At 31.1% G+C, this 17859-nt stretch overlaps 1 protein-coding gene across 3 annotated transcripts in view; it reads right to left on the bottom strand.

Annotated features, from left to right (window-relative positions):
- LOC128996176 (neurotrimin-like) overlaps positions 1-17859 on the bottom strand; it is a 356524-nt gene that overhangs the window by 230705 nt on the left and 107960 nt on the right. For 2 of the 3 annotated variants that reach the window (XM_054421313.1, XM_054421315.1), the window contains exon 1: positions 8027-8186. In XM_054421313.1, the coding sequence (XP_054277288.1) occupies positions 8027-8114 (88 nt within the window). In that variant the 5' untranslated portion in view covers positions 8115-8186. Of the gene's footprint in view, positions 1-8026; positions 8187-17859 lie in introns of those variants that run through there. The other variant, XM_054421314.1, reaches the window with a different exon arrangement.

Here is a 17859-nt window from a genome sequence, read left to right as displayed (position 1 = left end):
AATAATAAAGTTGGTCCGAATTCCGGAATGGGTCCCGTTTGAATTTGTATGACTTAAATAACTCAAAAAAGGCTAATTCTAGGAAAGAAATTCTAGAATACTTTTTTTAGATTTTTTATTTCATATCAAACAATACTAAGATCAAAAATGTTGGTGTAAAAATAAGGCAAAGTTAGTCAGGAAACACCTAATTTTGCCTTACAACAAAAAATTTTGTTTTTCAGGGATTTGTCCGATATTTTTGATCTTGGTATTGTTTGATAGTAAATTAAAAATTATTCACTCTAGCATCCTAGAACCAACAAAAAACTAAACTGACCAACGTTTTCCCACATAACTTGATGAAAAAATTCAAGGTCCATGGGAAAAATGTCATGTTATATTTTTATATGTGTAGAATACATTCAACTTTCAGATCAAATTTATTTTTATTTTGATGCGAACCGAAGTTTTCCCTACTTACTGGTTTTAGTAGTAGTTCGGGTGTTATGCTAAAAACGACAAAAGAATACAACTATGCTTCTTTGTCAGTGACATCAGTAATAAGTTGTATTTGTTTTTATACTCTATAATTTGTTATAATCTCTTTTATACTTTGTTCTTTTAAATTTGTTGAGTAGCGTGTTGTTTGGTGTGAAACAGCTAGATAATGTAAACAAGTAAGTATAAAGTGTATCTTTATCAATGAATCTGTATTTTTAAATTTACAATAGAAATTATTAAAAACATTTTAGTTCAAATTGCTAAAAAAATAACTATACAAGAGTTATATCTTCATAATCTAACTTGTTTAATATCTCCTCAGCCTCTTTGATGGCCAATTTACAAGCGTCTGACGCTGTAAACTTTTTCAGTCGAGTCATGCTTTGGGAGGCAGAGGGTGGTTTTATATCAGGGTTCATTTTGGCTGTATTGTAAAGTATAATGAGAACAGTCTGTGCGGCGCTGTATCAGTCGGATATAGCTCATTGATCTTACAATGTTTATGTAGCCTGGCTTAGATAAAACTTGGTTCAAAATACCACAGTCGACATAGTTTTATTATAATTGTAATTAACTTTTATAAAGTGCATATAAAAATACATTTGGTTTTTTCGTGTTTAAAAGAGAGAGAAAAATGCAGAGAGGGTTAATGTAACTATAATATTCTACTCTAATAAACGGTACGTCACCTTTTGTTTACTGTACAAACTAAATCCATTTTATTGCATTTTATTGTAGGTTTAAATAATTTTTACTTACTTTACAGCATTAATTTTTGTATTTTACAACACTAGTTACGGACCAATAAGGTTCAAGGATTGAGATAAAAGAAGTGAAATTTTATTGCTTAGAACGTCAACTTGTCAGCTGTTAAGACCAATTACTTTGTTAATGATACAAATAATTACTGACCACCCCAAAATTAATCATACAACATATTTCGTGAAAAATAGTTTAAAAACAACAGTTGTATTAGTGTTTATTGTAGTACAATTAGTCGATACGTCACTATTAGAGACAATGAGAGGTAATAAACGAAAACATAACCTCTCTTGGAAGTTATGAGTAGTGATTTTAGTAATAAAAAAACTGTCGTAGGTAAAGTAGTGTACGCAACTCGCGTAATTATTAATTGTTAAGGAATTTGCTAAGGCTTAAATTTCTACTCGTGAAGTAAAGACCATCTTTACGCGATCTTTGCATAAACTACTATTACTCACTGGTCTATAATTTATTTACCAGCATGTATAGATTATCAACAAAATCTACAAGCAAACTACTCGGCCACAAATGGTGCTGCTATATTCCAATGCTGATCCGACTGTACTAATGCACTATGTGGCTAGATGAGTTTTTCATGCTGATAAGTCGTACAGTCGTATTGGATTAGTACAGACCCATCAGTATGGGATTGACTCACCCTCCCCCTCCCACACTCCCCTCCTGTGGTAATCCTACGCTATTGGCGCCGACTGTTTCAATCCCACAACTCAATCTGGTTAGTACCATTAAGTACGGACTGAAAATGGCTAGTGGAGTCGCATATGCTAAGAAACATTTTTACTTAATAGTTTTCATGTTATGCTGTTTCACACTATATTTTTTCAAATTGTCAGAATCCAAGTAAATATTTTCTGTAAATTGTTAGGTATATTTTCTGTTACCTTTTGAAAAGATTAACTAAATTGTTACACAGCTTTTGATGATTTAGTTGTTTGCAACAGCTGCAGTTGTGTTATGATTTTATGATGAGATTCGATGTTAACTTGAAAAAACAAGGATTGAAAAACAATAAAATAAGAATTAGTTAAAAAGTAAGAGAAAATATGCACACTTAATATAGCTGAATGGGTCCAAATGTCTAAAACAGCCGCTTAAAACATCACAAAATAATTCTTTTTTAATTAAACAACTGGAAAGAAGAAAAAAAATGAATAGATGGTTATTACTTTAATTAATAATTTCATGTTCATAAGGGTTGGACGTTGTCCTCTGATGATCATGAACTTTGATCCATCATAAACTCAAAATACTTGCTTACGTAATTTTGCTGTATCACAATAAATTTCATTAATGTTAACTATGATTTCCCCATAAAACCACATGAAATAACAGAAGTTTCAAGTTTTCACAAAATCGACTAAAACGCATTTGATATAAATTTAGTATATTGTTGTCCTTTAAAAAATTAAAACTATTAAACAACCTCTGATGCTATAAAAACCAAGGTTCAACAGTTATTGATATTGTTTTATCTTAACCGACAAAAACCGATAGTCGTTACTCCCATCGCTTACGAAATTATTAGGTTTGTTGAAAAGCGAATGTGGGAAAGTAAGGGTTAGCTTGTTGAAACAGCTGATTTTATTTATTTATTTTTTTACTACAGTGAAATGGTTATAGCTTAGTATGAAGTAAATAAAGTGTCCAGGTTTGATCAAAAGAAAACTATAACAGTATACTTATTTTTCACATAGAAATATAACAAGAAGCTTGCTGCGGTTTTTAGGGATTGAATCTGGAGTCAGCTGCCTACAGGACAAGTTAATCTTAGTCAGTTAAAAAGGTGCATTAAAAACCCATCCTTTTCCGCCTTAAACAAAGTACCCTCGTATTTTGGTATGGATGTTAACCTTTAAGATATTTTTATTGTCAACTAATCGGTTTATATATATTTTGTATCACGCTGCCTTTGTTATCAAACCATCTGAGTGATTTTTATACAAGTTTTTGGTGACCATATACAGAACAAGAAAAATATATGATGGCTAGTAACACGACCGATTTTTGGTGTATCTTGTTTATTTGATTTTTTATGTTTAGACCTGGATCCAAATATCATAAGACAAATAGTTCTGGCCAAAGAAACCGACTGAACTTGGTCTAAAACAAAGATGGTAATCTTAGTCGTAGCACACTCGTCAGAAACTTATGTAATGTGTTTAACTAATATGTTTGGACATATACAGTACACATACATTCTAAGTAAAAACCTTAAATCACCTAGACTTTTCATCAAAACTAAACGTACATTTTGTACGTATTTGAGTGGATTATGAATGCAAGATATGCAAAATAATACATTAAATAATCTGGATACCTGATAACAGACTAAATTCAGTGGTATCTTTAGCTAGGAATACCTCCCATTGGTAATAATTTCACACCATAAAAAGCTACTGATTATTTAAACTGTGGCTATGATTCTTAGACTAGCATTTTAACTGTTCTACAATCCAGCAATAATAAATAATATATAAGTTTAAGCATTCCCAACATGTTAATAAATATTTTTTCACTAAACTAATATAGCGTATTTTTCTATGTAAAATCAATCTCCATGCCTCAGAGGTGTATTCTGCAGAGATCACCCTATATATGCTGAACGCGCCTCATATTAAACCAGTGCGGCGCAGAGATATTAGTCGACACGTGTTGTGTGTGTGTGCGTGTGTGTGTGTACGTATGCACACCATATGTCCCCGAGTCATCTGGTTCAGCGCCGTCCGCAATAAATTAGTTTTATCACCAACCTTAAAACAACATTTGTTCGAAGACTGCAACAATTAGTTTTGGAAATCGGTCCTATTACTCTTCCTCCGTGCTGTTATCACCTAACTTGTGACTGAAAATGGGACAAAGTGTTGGAATCGTGTTTGTGAAAATGTTACGTCGTTAGTGAACGTTTTAGCAAAATAACCCGACTTCGTAAAGTGATACTAGTTTTTTCATAAGTACACTACTACAGTATATAGTTTGGGACTGCTTTAGAGTCCATCACCTGATTATGGACACACAATAAGGATCTATTATATGTTTATCATTACACATTAATATTACATATAATATATTATTGTTGTTGTATATTGTATGTATAAGTATACAGTATATGTTAAATAAAATTCCCTTAGGCAAGAAAACTATGTATTGAAAAAGTTTTTTGTCTAAAATTCATTTGTATTTTACCAATTAACCGTTTATTGACTTCTCTTTAAAGTTTATGTGATCCCGTCGACTACCTTGTAACAACCCCTAACAAATACTGTGGTGTTTGACTTTGTTATAGTAGATTTTTTCGTCGATCAAGAACTGGTGTCTCTAACCTCACAGACAAGTTTATAATCTAAATATGTTCATTATTATAGGCTGCATGTAAACAATTATATGCAAATAAAACTACTATTTAAAACGATAGTCAATGCAGAAACAAATGTAGGGTTGCAGTTTATCTACGCCGAACTAGTTATGTATTTACTGAAGTAATCGGATGTAAGCTGTTTAATTTTTAGACCCAGCGCAATAAAGAATATTCAATTTAATCACGGTCATTCTAATTTAATAACATTATTTAAGTAGACATCTTTGATAGGTCGCTTACGAATCATACGGTAAATAGGCGTGTTGTTTATTATTAATAAATACTTGGTAAATTAATACCAAAACAATATACAAACATTACATGCAATATTAATTAAATAAAAAGTTTAAAGATAATTTATGCATTTAAAAATCCACTTTAAACATAACCTTAAATGATTTTTAACATTCAAGGGTTCCTACCCTATCTGATATATACACAGATAGCATAACAATTAGTTTGAATAAGTATTTATGTATTTATTTTAGTATTTATATAGATGTACATTTTATAGATGGCCTGAACAATAACAATTATTTGGATTTAAAATATATATTTTAGAGTATTTATTCCGTAAAAACAGCTTTAGTGTCACAGTATAAGTTTGATATTGATGTATTTACAACAGAGTAATCTCCTTCCTAATTGTCATAGAACTCAAATTTGTGAACTTCCCTTACATTTTAAATCGTCTGTTTGAGTACCAGTACATGGTTTTCTTAATAACGGAATTGTAGATTTCTTTTTTTATCTTGTAAGAATTTGATAAATATGACTTTTGATTTTTATATATACCTTTATTTCATACGTCTTCCTCTAAAAACAAAGGTAAATTATGTCCTTCTGTACATGTATATATATTTATATATAAAATAATATATATGTTCACAAGGAAAGATGTACGCAAATAAATTATAAGTGTAAAAATTCTATTAATAAAAAAAATCCAACCACTCTTTATTTTATTATTTATGAACAATTAAATTTGCCTTTGATTAATTTGACCGTAATCGTTTGAAATTTCGCTTTGAACTAGTTTCGAATAGTCGAATTTTTGAGATATTACAGCTTAAACATGATCATGCAATAACAAATTGTATAAGTTTCCTCGCTTTCATTTACCTTGAACATAATTTCACTAATAGAACGAGATTAGCACAAAAACTAATTCAAGTTCGTTTGTTTGGAAATGTTTTTATTTACCTAAACCACTAATACTGTTGATATGAATAATAACATGGCTTCAGACTCGGGATCGAATAGTAGATCCTCAACTGTTTTATATAGATTATTTTAAGATTGTTAAGGACTAGTATTTAGTATGGTTTTGTTGTGGCATTGTTTACTTATTTATATATTTATTTATTGTGTTAATTTGATTAAACTCTATGCTTGTTACGGGCAACAAAACTATAATAATACGTTATGTTTGCTTCTTGCTTCTTATAAAACTATTTTTAATGGTCTTCATTAAAGACATAATATCTTTCTAATACAAAAGAAAGACTTTTGTACATAAAAAGTGACAGTATGGCCTCTTTGTTTTGATATTATCACAATAAGCTCAGTAGTATGAATTACATCTCTCTTACATCTCTACAATCTTTTATGTCTCTCTTTCAACACATCAGCGATTTAACTATAGGTTCATCCGTAACTATCTTATGACAGATGTATCCAAAATATTTTGCCAGTCAAGTATATCTAGATAAATAAGCCTATTGAAACATTACTTGAAATCTAAATTGTACAACCTTTATCAGATTGCCTTTAATGTGAGGTCAAGTCTTCCAGCCTAAGAAATGTGTTACAACAGCTGACAGTATTTAGCATTATGAAGAAAGTATCAAATATTGTTGATGATTATTGTACACAAATATAAACAACAAGTATACGTCCAATAAATAAAGACGTATTAATTGGTCGATATATATACGACGAAACTTTCTGAACGAACGCAAAGACGTTTCAGAAGTTATTTTCATATTTCAGTTATAATCTCAAATCTGATCAACTTAAGTCTACACTTAAGTATTCTACAAGTAAAAAATAAATTTATGTCATGAGTACACGCTTATGGAATATTCAATTTCCTGATTGCGCAAAAAGCTCACGTCAGGCGTCCGCCATCTTGAAGTTTATGGGTGTGTCTGCCCTAGATTTTAAAGGTTAAGTCTAATACTACAAATTAAGGGCTGCGTCTGAATTTAAAAAAATATATATCTATCGGTATTAATCTTACCAAAATTAATATAAAAAATTAACTCGTATTATGTGCAAAAGTTTTTTAAAAGTAAAATATCCAGAAGTTTTTTGCGTGACCTAAATACTTTTTTTTATTTTAAGAAAGGGCAAATTACAAATTAGTGAGATATTTCCTAATATCATCAATGACTTAAATGAAGCTGAAACAGTAACTGGTTACTTTCAATACATATTTTGAATTAATATATTTTTTAAAGACGGTTATGATAAAACGTGGTTATACCTATAAATAAGGTTTTAGATATGATACACCTACACGATTCTTGCATAAATAAAAACTCTTCTTCCTACTTAAAACTTAAACTTGATTCTGGAAATTTTGAAGAAGAAAAACAGAGGAATCTGGATATTTTGTCTATGTGGAAAAGCCATATGTTTTTAAATCTGACTTAAGAACAACATAAACCATTCAAACAATTTTCTATTTTTGGACTTATATATTCTTGATAGTAATTCATTTTTTTAAACTTTTTTCCGAAATTTCAGAGAAAATTTGATACGACTCACATCAATTTATATTTTTAGTATAGATGGATTAAACGCCTTAAAATCCCTTGTTCGCCAATGTTTTTTGTTTTCACCTTGATATGATTTGCTTGTGAAGTTTACGAAATCTTTAAAAATTCGTCTAAAAAAATCTTCTTTAAAAAAATATTTTATAATGTCATCTCCTGCAGTCCAATAAAAGTATGTAAAACACGTTTGATAGAAGTTTGTCTGTTGCGATATGGACAAACACAATGTTTGATAAAACTGAATCGTAGACAGGTCTTTGCAATTCGCAACGTACGATGGTGTTTATAAAAAAAATGTCTGTCTAAATATATGTCACAAGTTAGCACGAATCTTCCAATGCCAAAGTTTTGCGACAGTTCTAAGTTGGATGTGTTTTTACTGAGTAATTAAAATATGTTAAATAATAAGTTGTAACCATAGTATACAAGGTTTCTTAACATGCCATACCAGTAAAAATATTAGGTAATTGACAATAGTACAAATACTTGATTCATCACAACAATTTGAAACAAGTACCAAAACAAAGTTAGTAAAAGTATTTACAGTGACTTGAACTTACTTTAATTTACTTTAGAACAGCTTTCAAACAGTTCAGACGTACGTAAAACTTAAGTAAGTAATTACCTTGAACATTTGTAGCCGCAAGGGTCCCGGCAAGAAGAAGAAAACATAACACAGCCCCTGAAGTAGCTCTTTGGATCTCGGCAAACATGTCACAGCACTGAACCAAACAGAAAATTCAGTAAGTAATACCTGTAATATAATAGCTAATTTTGATTTTCTAACTTTTCCTGAATACGTAATCTACCGTGTTTTGGAGTACAGAACGTCACAGTGTGCACGTCGCGACGGCGGGCCAGGCACTGACGACGCCGCGACGCTAACCACCCTACAATACCGCCCCCACCAACCACAGCTGAGCTGCGCGCCAACAACCAATCACATCGCGGCATTGTCTCGAAGGCGTCTACTTATCTAGAAGTGGTCAGGTAAGCCTATTAAGGTGTATTTTTCTTCCTTTTCTCAGTACTTTTCGATGAAATATTTTCCCGAAGACGTGTCACCGCTGATTTATAATTTCTGAGCCCAACGCCGAAATTTGTGGCCGGGATTTGAATATGGGGTTTTGTGGTGTTAAAAGGTGGTAACACATTGTAGGGTTGAAACTTGATAAGGATGTAGGAAACGTCGTTTTCCTAACACTGCGCGAAAATGATCACTTTACAATACTTGTAAACATAACGCAAAACAGCTCATTGCCGCTCTAGAGCGGGATCGATAAATGTTAAATACTGCATTAACATTGTTTATAGTTTAAATTGCCGTTTCAAAAAAAGAATATTTTACCATAACAGGCCTACTACTTTATTAAAGATTACATACTAGGTTACTTACTAGGGGCGAAGCGATGAATAGTTCACCAAATCATCTACTTTACACACACAAATCTCTGACAGATTTGATTCCATTTGATTCGTTGTTTGATTCTATACAAACTTTACATTTCCTATCTTCTGATGACTTAAATACTGTAAGGTAGTAAGTTTATTTTTGGTGTAGTTTATTAGTGTAGGTAGTTTTTGCCCATTTCAAATTTGGATTCATAGTCGCTCTATAATTACATAGATTTTCAAAGAAAAAAAAACTTTCTTGTGAAAGGGTTATGAACAAAACCAACTGAGGGGATTGCATCTACATTTTATTTAATATAAAGCAACAAGTTAAAAAATATATTTAAAAACATCGTGGCTTACAATGGATTCTCCTATAAAATTACACATCACTTTCTTCATTATCTTTTGTAACACAGACACTTTTTATATGATTATCAAAACATCAAACAACAATTCCATACACCAAGTGACTTTGAATATGAGTAAAATTAACATATAAGAAACATCAACAATAACGTTATCTTAAACTTCTAATCATAATAGGACATAATTCCATACTCTTAAAAAATGGTCATACATTTAAAATGTAGGTCAAATGCCTACACTTAACGTTAGATTGTGAAGCTATGCTTAAAATCTAAAACTTAACAACATTGCTTGGATCATAATACATATATTAAACGTAATCCCGTGAGTTTTCATCTTGTTTATACCCAGATATTAGCTGCAGTAAGGCTTCTATGACTAGGTCCTATGTTAAAAGACCTAAAATTTAAGTTCACCGGACAATTAGAAAGTAACCGATTTGATTTTGTATCATTCACCTTTTGGTTTGTAAAAAAATGATCCACTTGACCTTGATCGATTAATTGGCCTATTAAAGAGCTATACTTAAACACCTGACCTAAATCAGGAACAAACATATTTCACTAAAATGTTACTCCCACCATCTAATCACCTTTTTAATCACTAATCATCTTTTTTAATACTTTTGCAAAATATTTTTTCTACTTAATAAAATGATTACATTATCTTTTTAGTATTCTAAACACAATTTAGATTGATGAACGTGCGAATTAAACAAATAGTTTATAATTTTATAAGCTTTTTCAAACACATTGTGACGCCAATATCAATTTTTTTACATGTCGGGTTTGATATTTTCACATTAAAGTCTTACACAAACATAACAGAAAAATATACCATGAATAATGAGACTCACGTACAGGACGTGTGGAAATGGAGATAGAGACTGTATCTTTAAAAAAGATCCAAGTAAGAGTTCAAAATGCATTGCAAGGTTCTTGGTCATTAGCATATATATTACACTTTCATTATGTTCGAAAAGACATGTTTTTGAATAGATGGAGAGAGCACTACATGTATATTTTATGATAAAACAGACTTGTGTTCACATATTCCAACAATGAGAGTACCTTTGCCAGATTTCTTTTATTGTTGTTAGCTTGTATTACAGAAAAACGGTCAATAAGAAGTAAAAAAAAAACTAGATAAAATGGGTTAAGACAGCAAGTAGGAGGTATTAAAATGCGCATTTTTAGAAAAAATGTTATAAACGATTTCCTCTAACAATTTGGGGTAAGCTTTTTCTAAAAATGTTGGGTTTAATAAAAGTACATTACACACTTTATTGTTGATGTTGATTAGGTATTTTTAAGGACCAAAATATTATTTATTAGTGCTTAAATTTATCTATCCTTAGGGTAAAAATAAGGATAACAAGGTGAAGTATTATTCAGTGCTTTAGATTTTCCCACAAATATTTACTAATTGTACAAGTGTTACAAGTCTCAAACGCATTCTTGAATCCCAGGTAATCTTATCAACCAAGCTCCCAATTAAAACTCAAATGAAAGAGAGAGATGTTAAAACATTAGTTTAGATTAATCCTAGAACCTACTTATTTATGTATTAGCACTAAGCTTATCTTTTGACATCTTATCTTGTTAATTATATAAATAAGAACAGTTTGGATGTTTCTATGCCACGGTCCACCACGTGAAAACTATTAGACTAATTGAGTTGAAATTTTGCATGAATAGAGCAAATATAACAAACGAACATAGAGTGTTAAACCCTCCTAAGCCTTTGCCCCACCACTGGTTTCAAAAGTTGCCATGTTCTTCTTATGATAATGTTTTATTATCATTATACTATGAGATAGCGGGTTGAACATGCTACGTTACGTGTTTTGTAACCAATTTAAAGATTTGTGTATTGTTTGATATGTGGGCTATGTTTCATAAACAAAAATTAGTACATTTTTTATGTTTTTTTATTTGATTATAGGCCTCTATTCAGAGAAATGTATACATTAGGCTTACAGATACAAAGGCTAGACTAACATTAAAGAATTGAGGTAAACATCCTTATCTGTAAAATTAACATAAGTTTATTATTGGTTTTGTTGCAACACTTAAGGTATGTTGTACTTGTTTACTTCTATTAAATTTACTTTTAAAGAATCGTATCTTGTCAAATTAAATACTATTGCAACAGTATTTTAAACACACATCAGCACCTCTCATACCCCGTACTAAGTTTCCTCTAAATTCAAACTATTTACCTCGATTAAAATAAAATAATTTCAACAAACAAAGCGGTAAAGTTAAGAATTGTTAAATAAAATTATTTCTGCGTAGCTTTTTCATTCAGCAGATTTAAAGGATCACACTACTACCTTTCGAACCCTCTTCCCGTTGCCAAGCACGGGAAAATCGGTTGGTAATTTATAGAAAAAATGTGACTTATCAATGAAATTTAGTTTACACTGTTTATTTAAATCGAATAATAGATATAAATGCCTACCTAATATTCTTGTATGATAGGATTCTTTGCCAACCAAGTGTGATAATCCCGGCTGGATATTACTCAGATTCCGGAAGTAGGGTTACCGGATGTGACAGGTTCACGGGAAATCTGCATAATTGCATCACCAGCCCTTTGTGGCGGGGATTCCAGCTATGGACCGGATATGGAACCACCTTCACTCCTGTTTCCGGTAATATTTATTTTTTGCGTTACCTTAGGCTATATTTAAGTTAATATTCCCCCTTTTCCGTTGATTTTTTATTATTGGCTTTAACTATAGTGAACTATGCTGTTTTTTTTATTTGAAATTAAAGCACTCTCATTATGTGTAAACAAATATTAAGTCAGGTACTGCAGGTCTTTTGGATCTTTCATTTATAAATACTGCCTTGCAGTCATGCAGGTGTCAGTTAAATTTGGTTATCAAATAGTTTGTAAATAGAATAGCTACATTCAGGGATATGCCGAACAAGGCTGATAACACTAGGCAAAACAACTTGACGCAAGTTAACCTAGGTTAGTTAGAAGAAGTTGCATGTTATATTACTACGAATTAAGTAATTTTTTTACAGCCCGATTACCAAGTACAGTTGAGTCTACTTTTGATTCGTCAAAAAGCTATTGACTAAAATGTCATCTTAGATTACTATATGTAATAAACATAATTTTACTAAGGTTTGGATTGGTATCGCTGTCGGCAGGTTTGCTGCAGCGGGGGTATTTTTTAAAGGAGCTGGCAACCTTTAACCTTTCATTTGCGCGTTCTTATATGCTATCGACCTGTGGGTGCCGTAGAAACGCAAAAGGTGATTCGGTACAGAACAAGGGTAAACTCTCCTGATACAAATTAATGGTAGGTCAGATTCAAACCCACGACATCGCCTAGGCACTTCCAAATTAGCCGCCAACTCACCATAAGATCTATATCGGGATATCTAAATAACCCTATGATCTAATAATGCCTAATAATGTAATCTTTCGAAGTTATCTTCCTAAACACTTACAACGCTAACAATAACTGATTTCCCGATAAATTTGATGATTTAGGTTAATAAATATTTAACTAAAATTATTGAGGTTTCACGAAATACACTTAACAAGTTTAAGCTATACTACAAAGTAGGCCCCTAAAATCCACTAATATCCCCGACCCTGACAGCAGCAACAGAAAGTCAAGTAGCTAAGGGTAGCGGGGGTGAATGTCTCAAATTGGTTTCACTTCCTCGCATTAATTTATTCGCCGTAAATCTAATCACCCCCGCCACCACCCTTATCTCTCGCCACCCCCGTCTCTCGACTGAAGTGTCTGGAGACTGGGGCGTCTTTGTATACCTGACAAAGACTCGCTTCTAACAACTCACTTCTGCGTAAGAAATGTCGCTGTTTGCTTTGAAAGAGTTTACTGAACTGAGTTTTCAACTTCTTTATGAGGGAGTTGATGTGAGTCGGAGTTATAAACAAAAATTTTCCGTAAGAAGCTAAGTGCATTGAAATAGTAAGCAAAATGTACTTAGGAGAATAGTGGGTAATTTGGTTTTTAGCCTGTAGTCTGCTTAAAGATAGGAATAGAGTATATTATAAAGAATGCATTTTCTGAGCCACACTACTATCCCAGTCCATTTTCAGCTTAAATTTAACTATTAAAATTACCATATTTTAACGAAGGAGTAGACGTTTTAAGCTATTACAAACTACAATAAAACTAATAAATTATAGTCACGTTTCGAAATCCTGAAGTAGTTGGTTGACATTTAAAATTACTACAAACCTTTAAATGGTCTAAATGATTTCAGATTTGTATAGCTTAATTTCTAAAAATAAAGCTGTACATATTTGTGTATTGATAACAATTTGGAAAGAGATATGAAACTATGATGACATTTTAAGCACCGTTTTTACGTACTGCATGTTCATTTAATGTTGTATGGACAAAAAAATTTTACAAAATCTGGACGAATTAAAATATATATAGAAGTCCTCTTACCTACTTATCACGTTTGGGAAACAAACTTTGTTATGCCACTGTCTCAAATACATACATGTTTACCTCACTAATAGTTTATGTAACAAACCCCAAAAAGAATACAGTAAATATTAATTTCCTCAGTTATGATGCAGTACATTCAGCAAAATGTAGGATGCTTTTCAACTATGTGTGCAAATGAAAAGCTTGTTGAATCTTACAACATTTCTTCGCTGGAGGGGAAGTCTTTTGACTTTGTTCGGAGTACTAAGAACCTTTAATGAGCATGGTGTTGAGTTGCTTTGACAAACAGTTTCAATGTACAGCCTCAACTCCCAACTCTTTCTTATTTATTTACATACCTGTTTAGACTCGGTGTGTGGTAAAGTAAGACAATCAATTTCGAAAAAAAAATTCTAAATTTGTTTGGCATGAACTCTTTATCCTAGAATTTGATTTTGCTCGTATGAATCAAATGCATATGCCTAGAACGTCATTATGCAAGGCATAATCCGGTAAAGGTCAAGAATGATACGCACTTAAAATTCCAAAGGTGATACTAGAAAGAGAACCCAAGACATCGCTGCCTCGGTTTAATATCGCTACCAACTGAACTAATAACTTGTACATTTTTTAGTATCAAATTTGAGTTCTGGAACGATGGATATTATTGATTGATATTTTTTTTCGTTCTTCCTGTCTTTACATGCAGTCAATAAGTATTAAGCCCATGTATTCAACCAAATTTTGGAGAGCCAATTAAAATAAAATTAAAAATTCTTATAAATATAAATTTTAAAAAATATAAATTTTAAGTATATAACCATTGACCATCTAACTTTTTGAAAGACTTATCGTAGTACCAGTACTAAAAAAAACACTGGAAAACATTTTAAACTTTATTTTAAACCTACAAATATCTCAGATAACTAATAAATGTTTCCCAAAACTAGTTCTACCTCAAATATTGTTTTATAAAGCACAAACAACAGAAGAGGAGAAAAACGTCACACATTTTGTGTTTTCCAGAATCAGGATGTTGCCACCGCCGTAGTTCCCACTCTCTCTGACTAATTCGAACATTTGTCACTTCAGGAGCAAACAAATGTGCCTGTCGAGAGGCGACACTTTTGAAATGCAAACAAGATATTTTGATCGAGAAATGCGTATCGACCTACGGAAAAAACATACGACATCAGGAACTAACACTAAAATATTATTATATGCTTAAAGATTGTGCAACAGATGATTAAACTTTTGATTTTGATGTTGTTATTGTATCTGCCCATCCACGGTTCACTTTAAACAGCTACACTGTTAATATATAACTATAAAGAATTAAATATAAAATTGCTTTGGAAAGATTAGTTGTTTGTTGAAAGCCAAATCTTCTTCTTGTACGTCTATTGATTATTCGTTGTCAAACAAGAAAGATCAATGCGTAATGTTCACAATTGTAAAATCCATCATTAAAATATAAAAAAAACGTATCCGTGATTGTCTAAAAAAAGCTAAAATTGAAATTACATAGGGCAAAATTTTTATTTACAACTATATTAATAATATAATATTCATGTTTTATAGTACAAAACTACAGACTGTGTGACACTGTAACAGGAAAAATAATATGTTTAAAGCATTGTGGATTTCGATAGTGATGGCCAAGTTCCATTTTAAAAACACCCAATAATTTTGGATTCAGTATAAATATTGTCCATTCAATTTCTGAAAAATTCAGTTAACATTGTTTGACTGATTGGTAAATGATAACTATGTAACTACTGTACATTACATTTTTTTTTCATCGTTCCACTGAAAGTTTCCCACTTGCTATTCGTAAATCAGGTGAAAATATTTAACGGCCTGTAAAAGTAAACAAGCTCCAAGAATACATATTTTACCTCTGGTTACAATCTTCAGTTATTTTCAATGATAAATATAATCTTTCCACATGCTAGTTATCACGATTTGGTTGGTTTATGGTTCAGCACGGGACTTAAGTTCTGAAGAGTTAGGCTCAAATCCCACTAATCCCCAATGGATTTTATGTGAACTCATTTGAACAAATTTATTCAAATAAAATGTACACATTATATTATTGTGTAGGAGAATTAGGACTTTAGGTAACATTTATAAACACACAAAGGTAATAAAAAACTAATTTTGTTAAACTTGGTAGTTCTTAAAAAAAAAATCTCTTTCTATGTTCAGGGAACCAAAATTGTTTAAGTTTTGTTTCTGATTTGACCTATCAAATAAAAAAAATACAGAAATGTCCAATAGACATTTTTTACAGCCATTTTTCTAGCATTTCATACTAGAAGAGATACCCTCTTTAACAGGCAATACAAAAGAAAATGTATTTATGTATTATTTAAGTTTAATAGTATATATGTTATGCTTTCATTTAGTACCCACAAATGATTTTTTAGTTAACATGTCCTTATGTAAATGTATAAGATTTTTTTTATTCTATTAGTTTTTTTTTATATTGGAACGTATATGCATTGACTAATGTTAAAGGTATAAGTAAATACGTGGTAAAGGATGTTACTTTTTGGATGTAAAACTGCAGTAGTATTATATTCAATGTCCATTGTTTCAGTAACAGATCTTCAACAAAAGCCAAAGTAAACGCCCCAGACCATCAAACTGCGACTTTCTTAACCCAACCATGATTTATAAATTATTCTTGACTCGTACAAAATGTGTCTTTGTATGGTGGAATTTCTATTGATTGGAGTCATTTCAAAAGACTATTGTTTCATTTGTTAATTGGGGTATATCTTCGTCTACTACAAGTCCATTTACGATTTGACATTGAAATAACAGGTAATCATGAACGTTATATTACTGTATTATACCATTGACAATATGTATTCAATTATTTTACTATTGTTATAGTTTTTTATTTTTATTTAGGTATAGCTTACACTCGTTTTTCGATATTTTTATAACAAGGTTTTATTAACGATACTTAAATAAATACAGTCCCTAAACCAAATATACGTGTAAACAGTTACTGGTTAAAACGTTTAAGCTCTCTTTAAATATTGATGGCAAGAAGGTAAAAAATCTACCACCTTCAACCATTATCATTTATATAAAAAAATTACATTAGATTCGTTGAAAAAAAACATTGAACTAACACAAGATAATCGCGATACTAGTTAAATAGATACAATTAAATATAATTCAATTTTTTATATCTTTCTATAAGCAAATCATTAGTGAAATATCGTAGTGCATATTTTTACACAACCTTAGCATTTAACCCATGACAAATCATTGAAAGTAGTCTTTACCCTGTCTCGTTTAAGATTTTAGAAGTATAAATCATTATACATAAATAATAAACTAAATATTGAGAAACGCTATAAAACAACGTTTTTAATTTCGGATTGTTTTTGCAACCAAAACCCATATCCAAGAATTATATAAATTAATCACCCAAGTTTTTTTTAGCTGAATTTGGTAAATTGCAAACGTATTGAAATGATAATGATTGTTTTTAGTAGTCGCGAGCTCGCTTCACCGTGGAATAATTAATAGCTTAATACCAGACGTATTGGAATGAAAAAAATATCTGGAGCTGATAGGGTTACGATTACGCTATTATTTTAGTAATTTACCTGGTTTAATTGTTTTTAGCGAATTTCCCTATAGGGAAGTAGCTATTACCGTAGGTGGCACGGTAAGACCTAGACCCGGGACCGATTTACTTTTTCATCTTGATGTTCCCAGAGGCCAAAAACACTATTCGTTCAAATTTTTATATATGTATATATATATATATATAGACATATATATATATATATATATACGTCCGTGAACGCGATAACTTGAGTAATTTTTGTCCGATTTTGATGAAATTTGGTTTAAAGGTGTAAAGCGGGATAAACTTGAATGAGTTCGCGAACCAGCACGATCGAACCATGGGAACGGGGCTTTACGGGGGGTTTTATGGGGTAAAAATTGGTTTTTCTCACTTTTGACCCTCAAAACACAAAATTTCCCGATTTCTCTTTAGACCTTTTTAAAGAACTTAAAAAAACAAATAATTTAGTATATAAAAGTATTTTTGTTCGATTATTAGTAACGGAGAAAATTAAAAAAATTGTAAATTTAAAATTCCTATGTTATTCTTATGGAGAATATTGTAAAATGTTGTAGTTTGCTTGTTTATGGATATATTTTGATCAAACTTGGCAAATTTATTTATTTTGTACTAAGCTATCAATATTTTACTCAAAAACACACTTTATTAG

The sequence above is a fragment of the Macrosteles quadrilineatus genome, unplaced genomic scaffold, assembly GCF_028750875.1.
Source record: "Macrosteles quadrilineatus isolate MER2022 unplaced genomic scaffold, UCM_ALF_1.0 Scaffold_6__1_contigs__length_79288215, whole genome shotgun sequence".
Lineage (NCBI taxonomy): Eukaryota > Metazoa > Arthropoda > Insecta > Hemiptera > Cicadellidae > Macrosteles > Macrosteles quadrilineatus.
The sequence above is the reverse complement of the archived record's forward strand: the minus strand, read 5'-3'. Positions and strand labels throughout refer to the sequence as shown.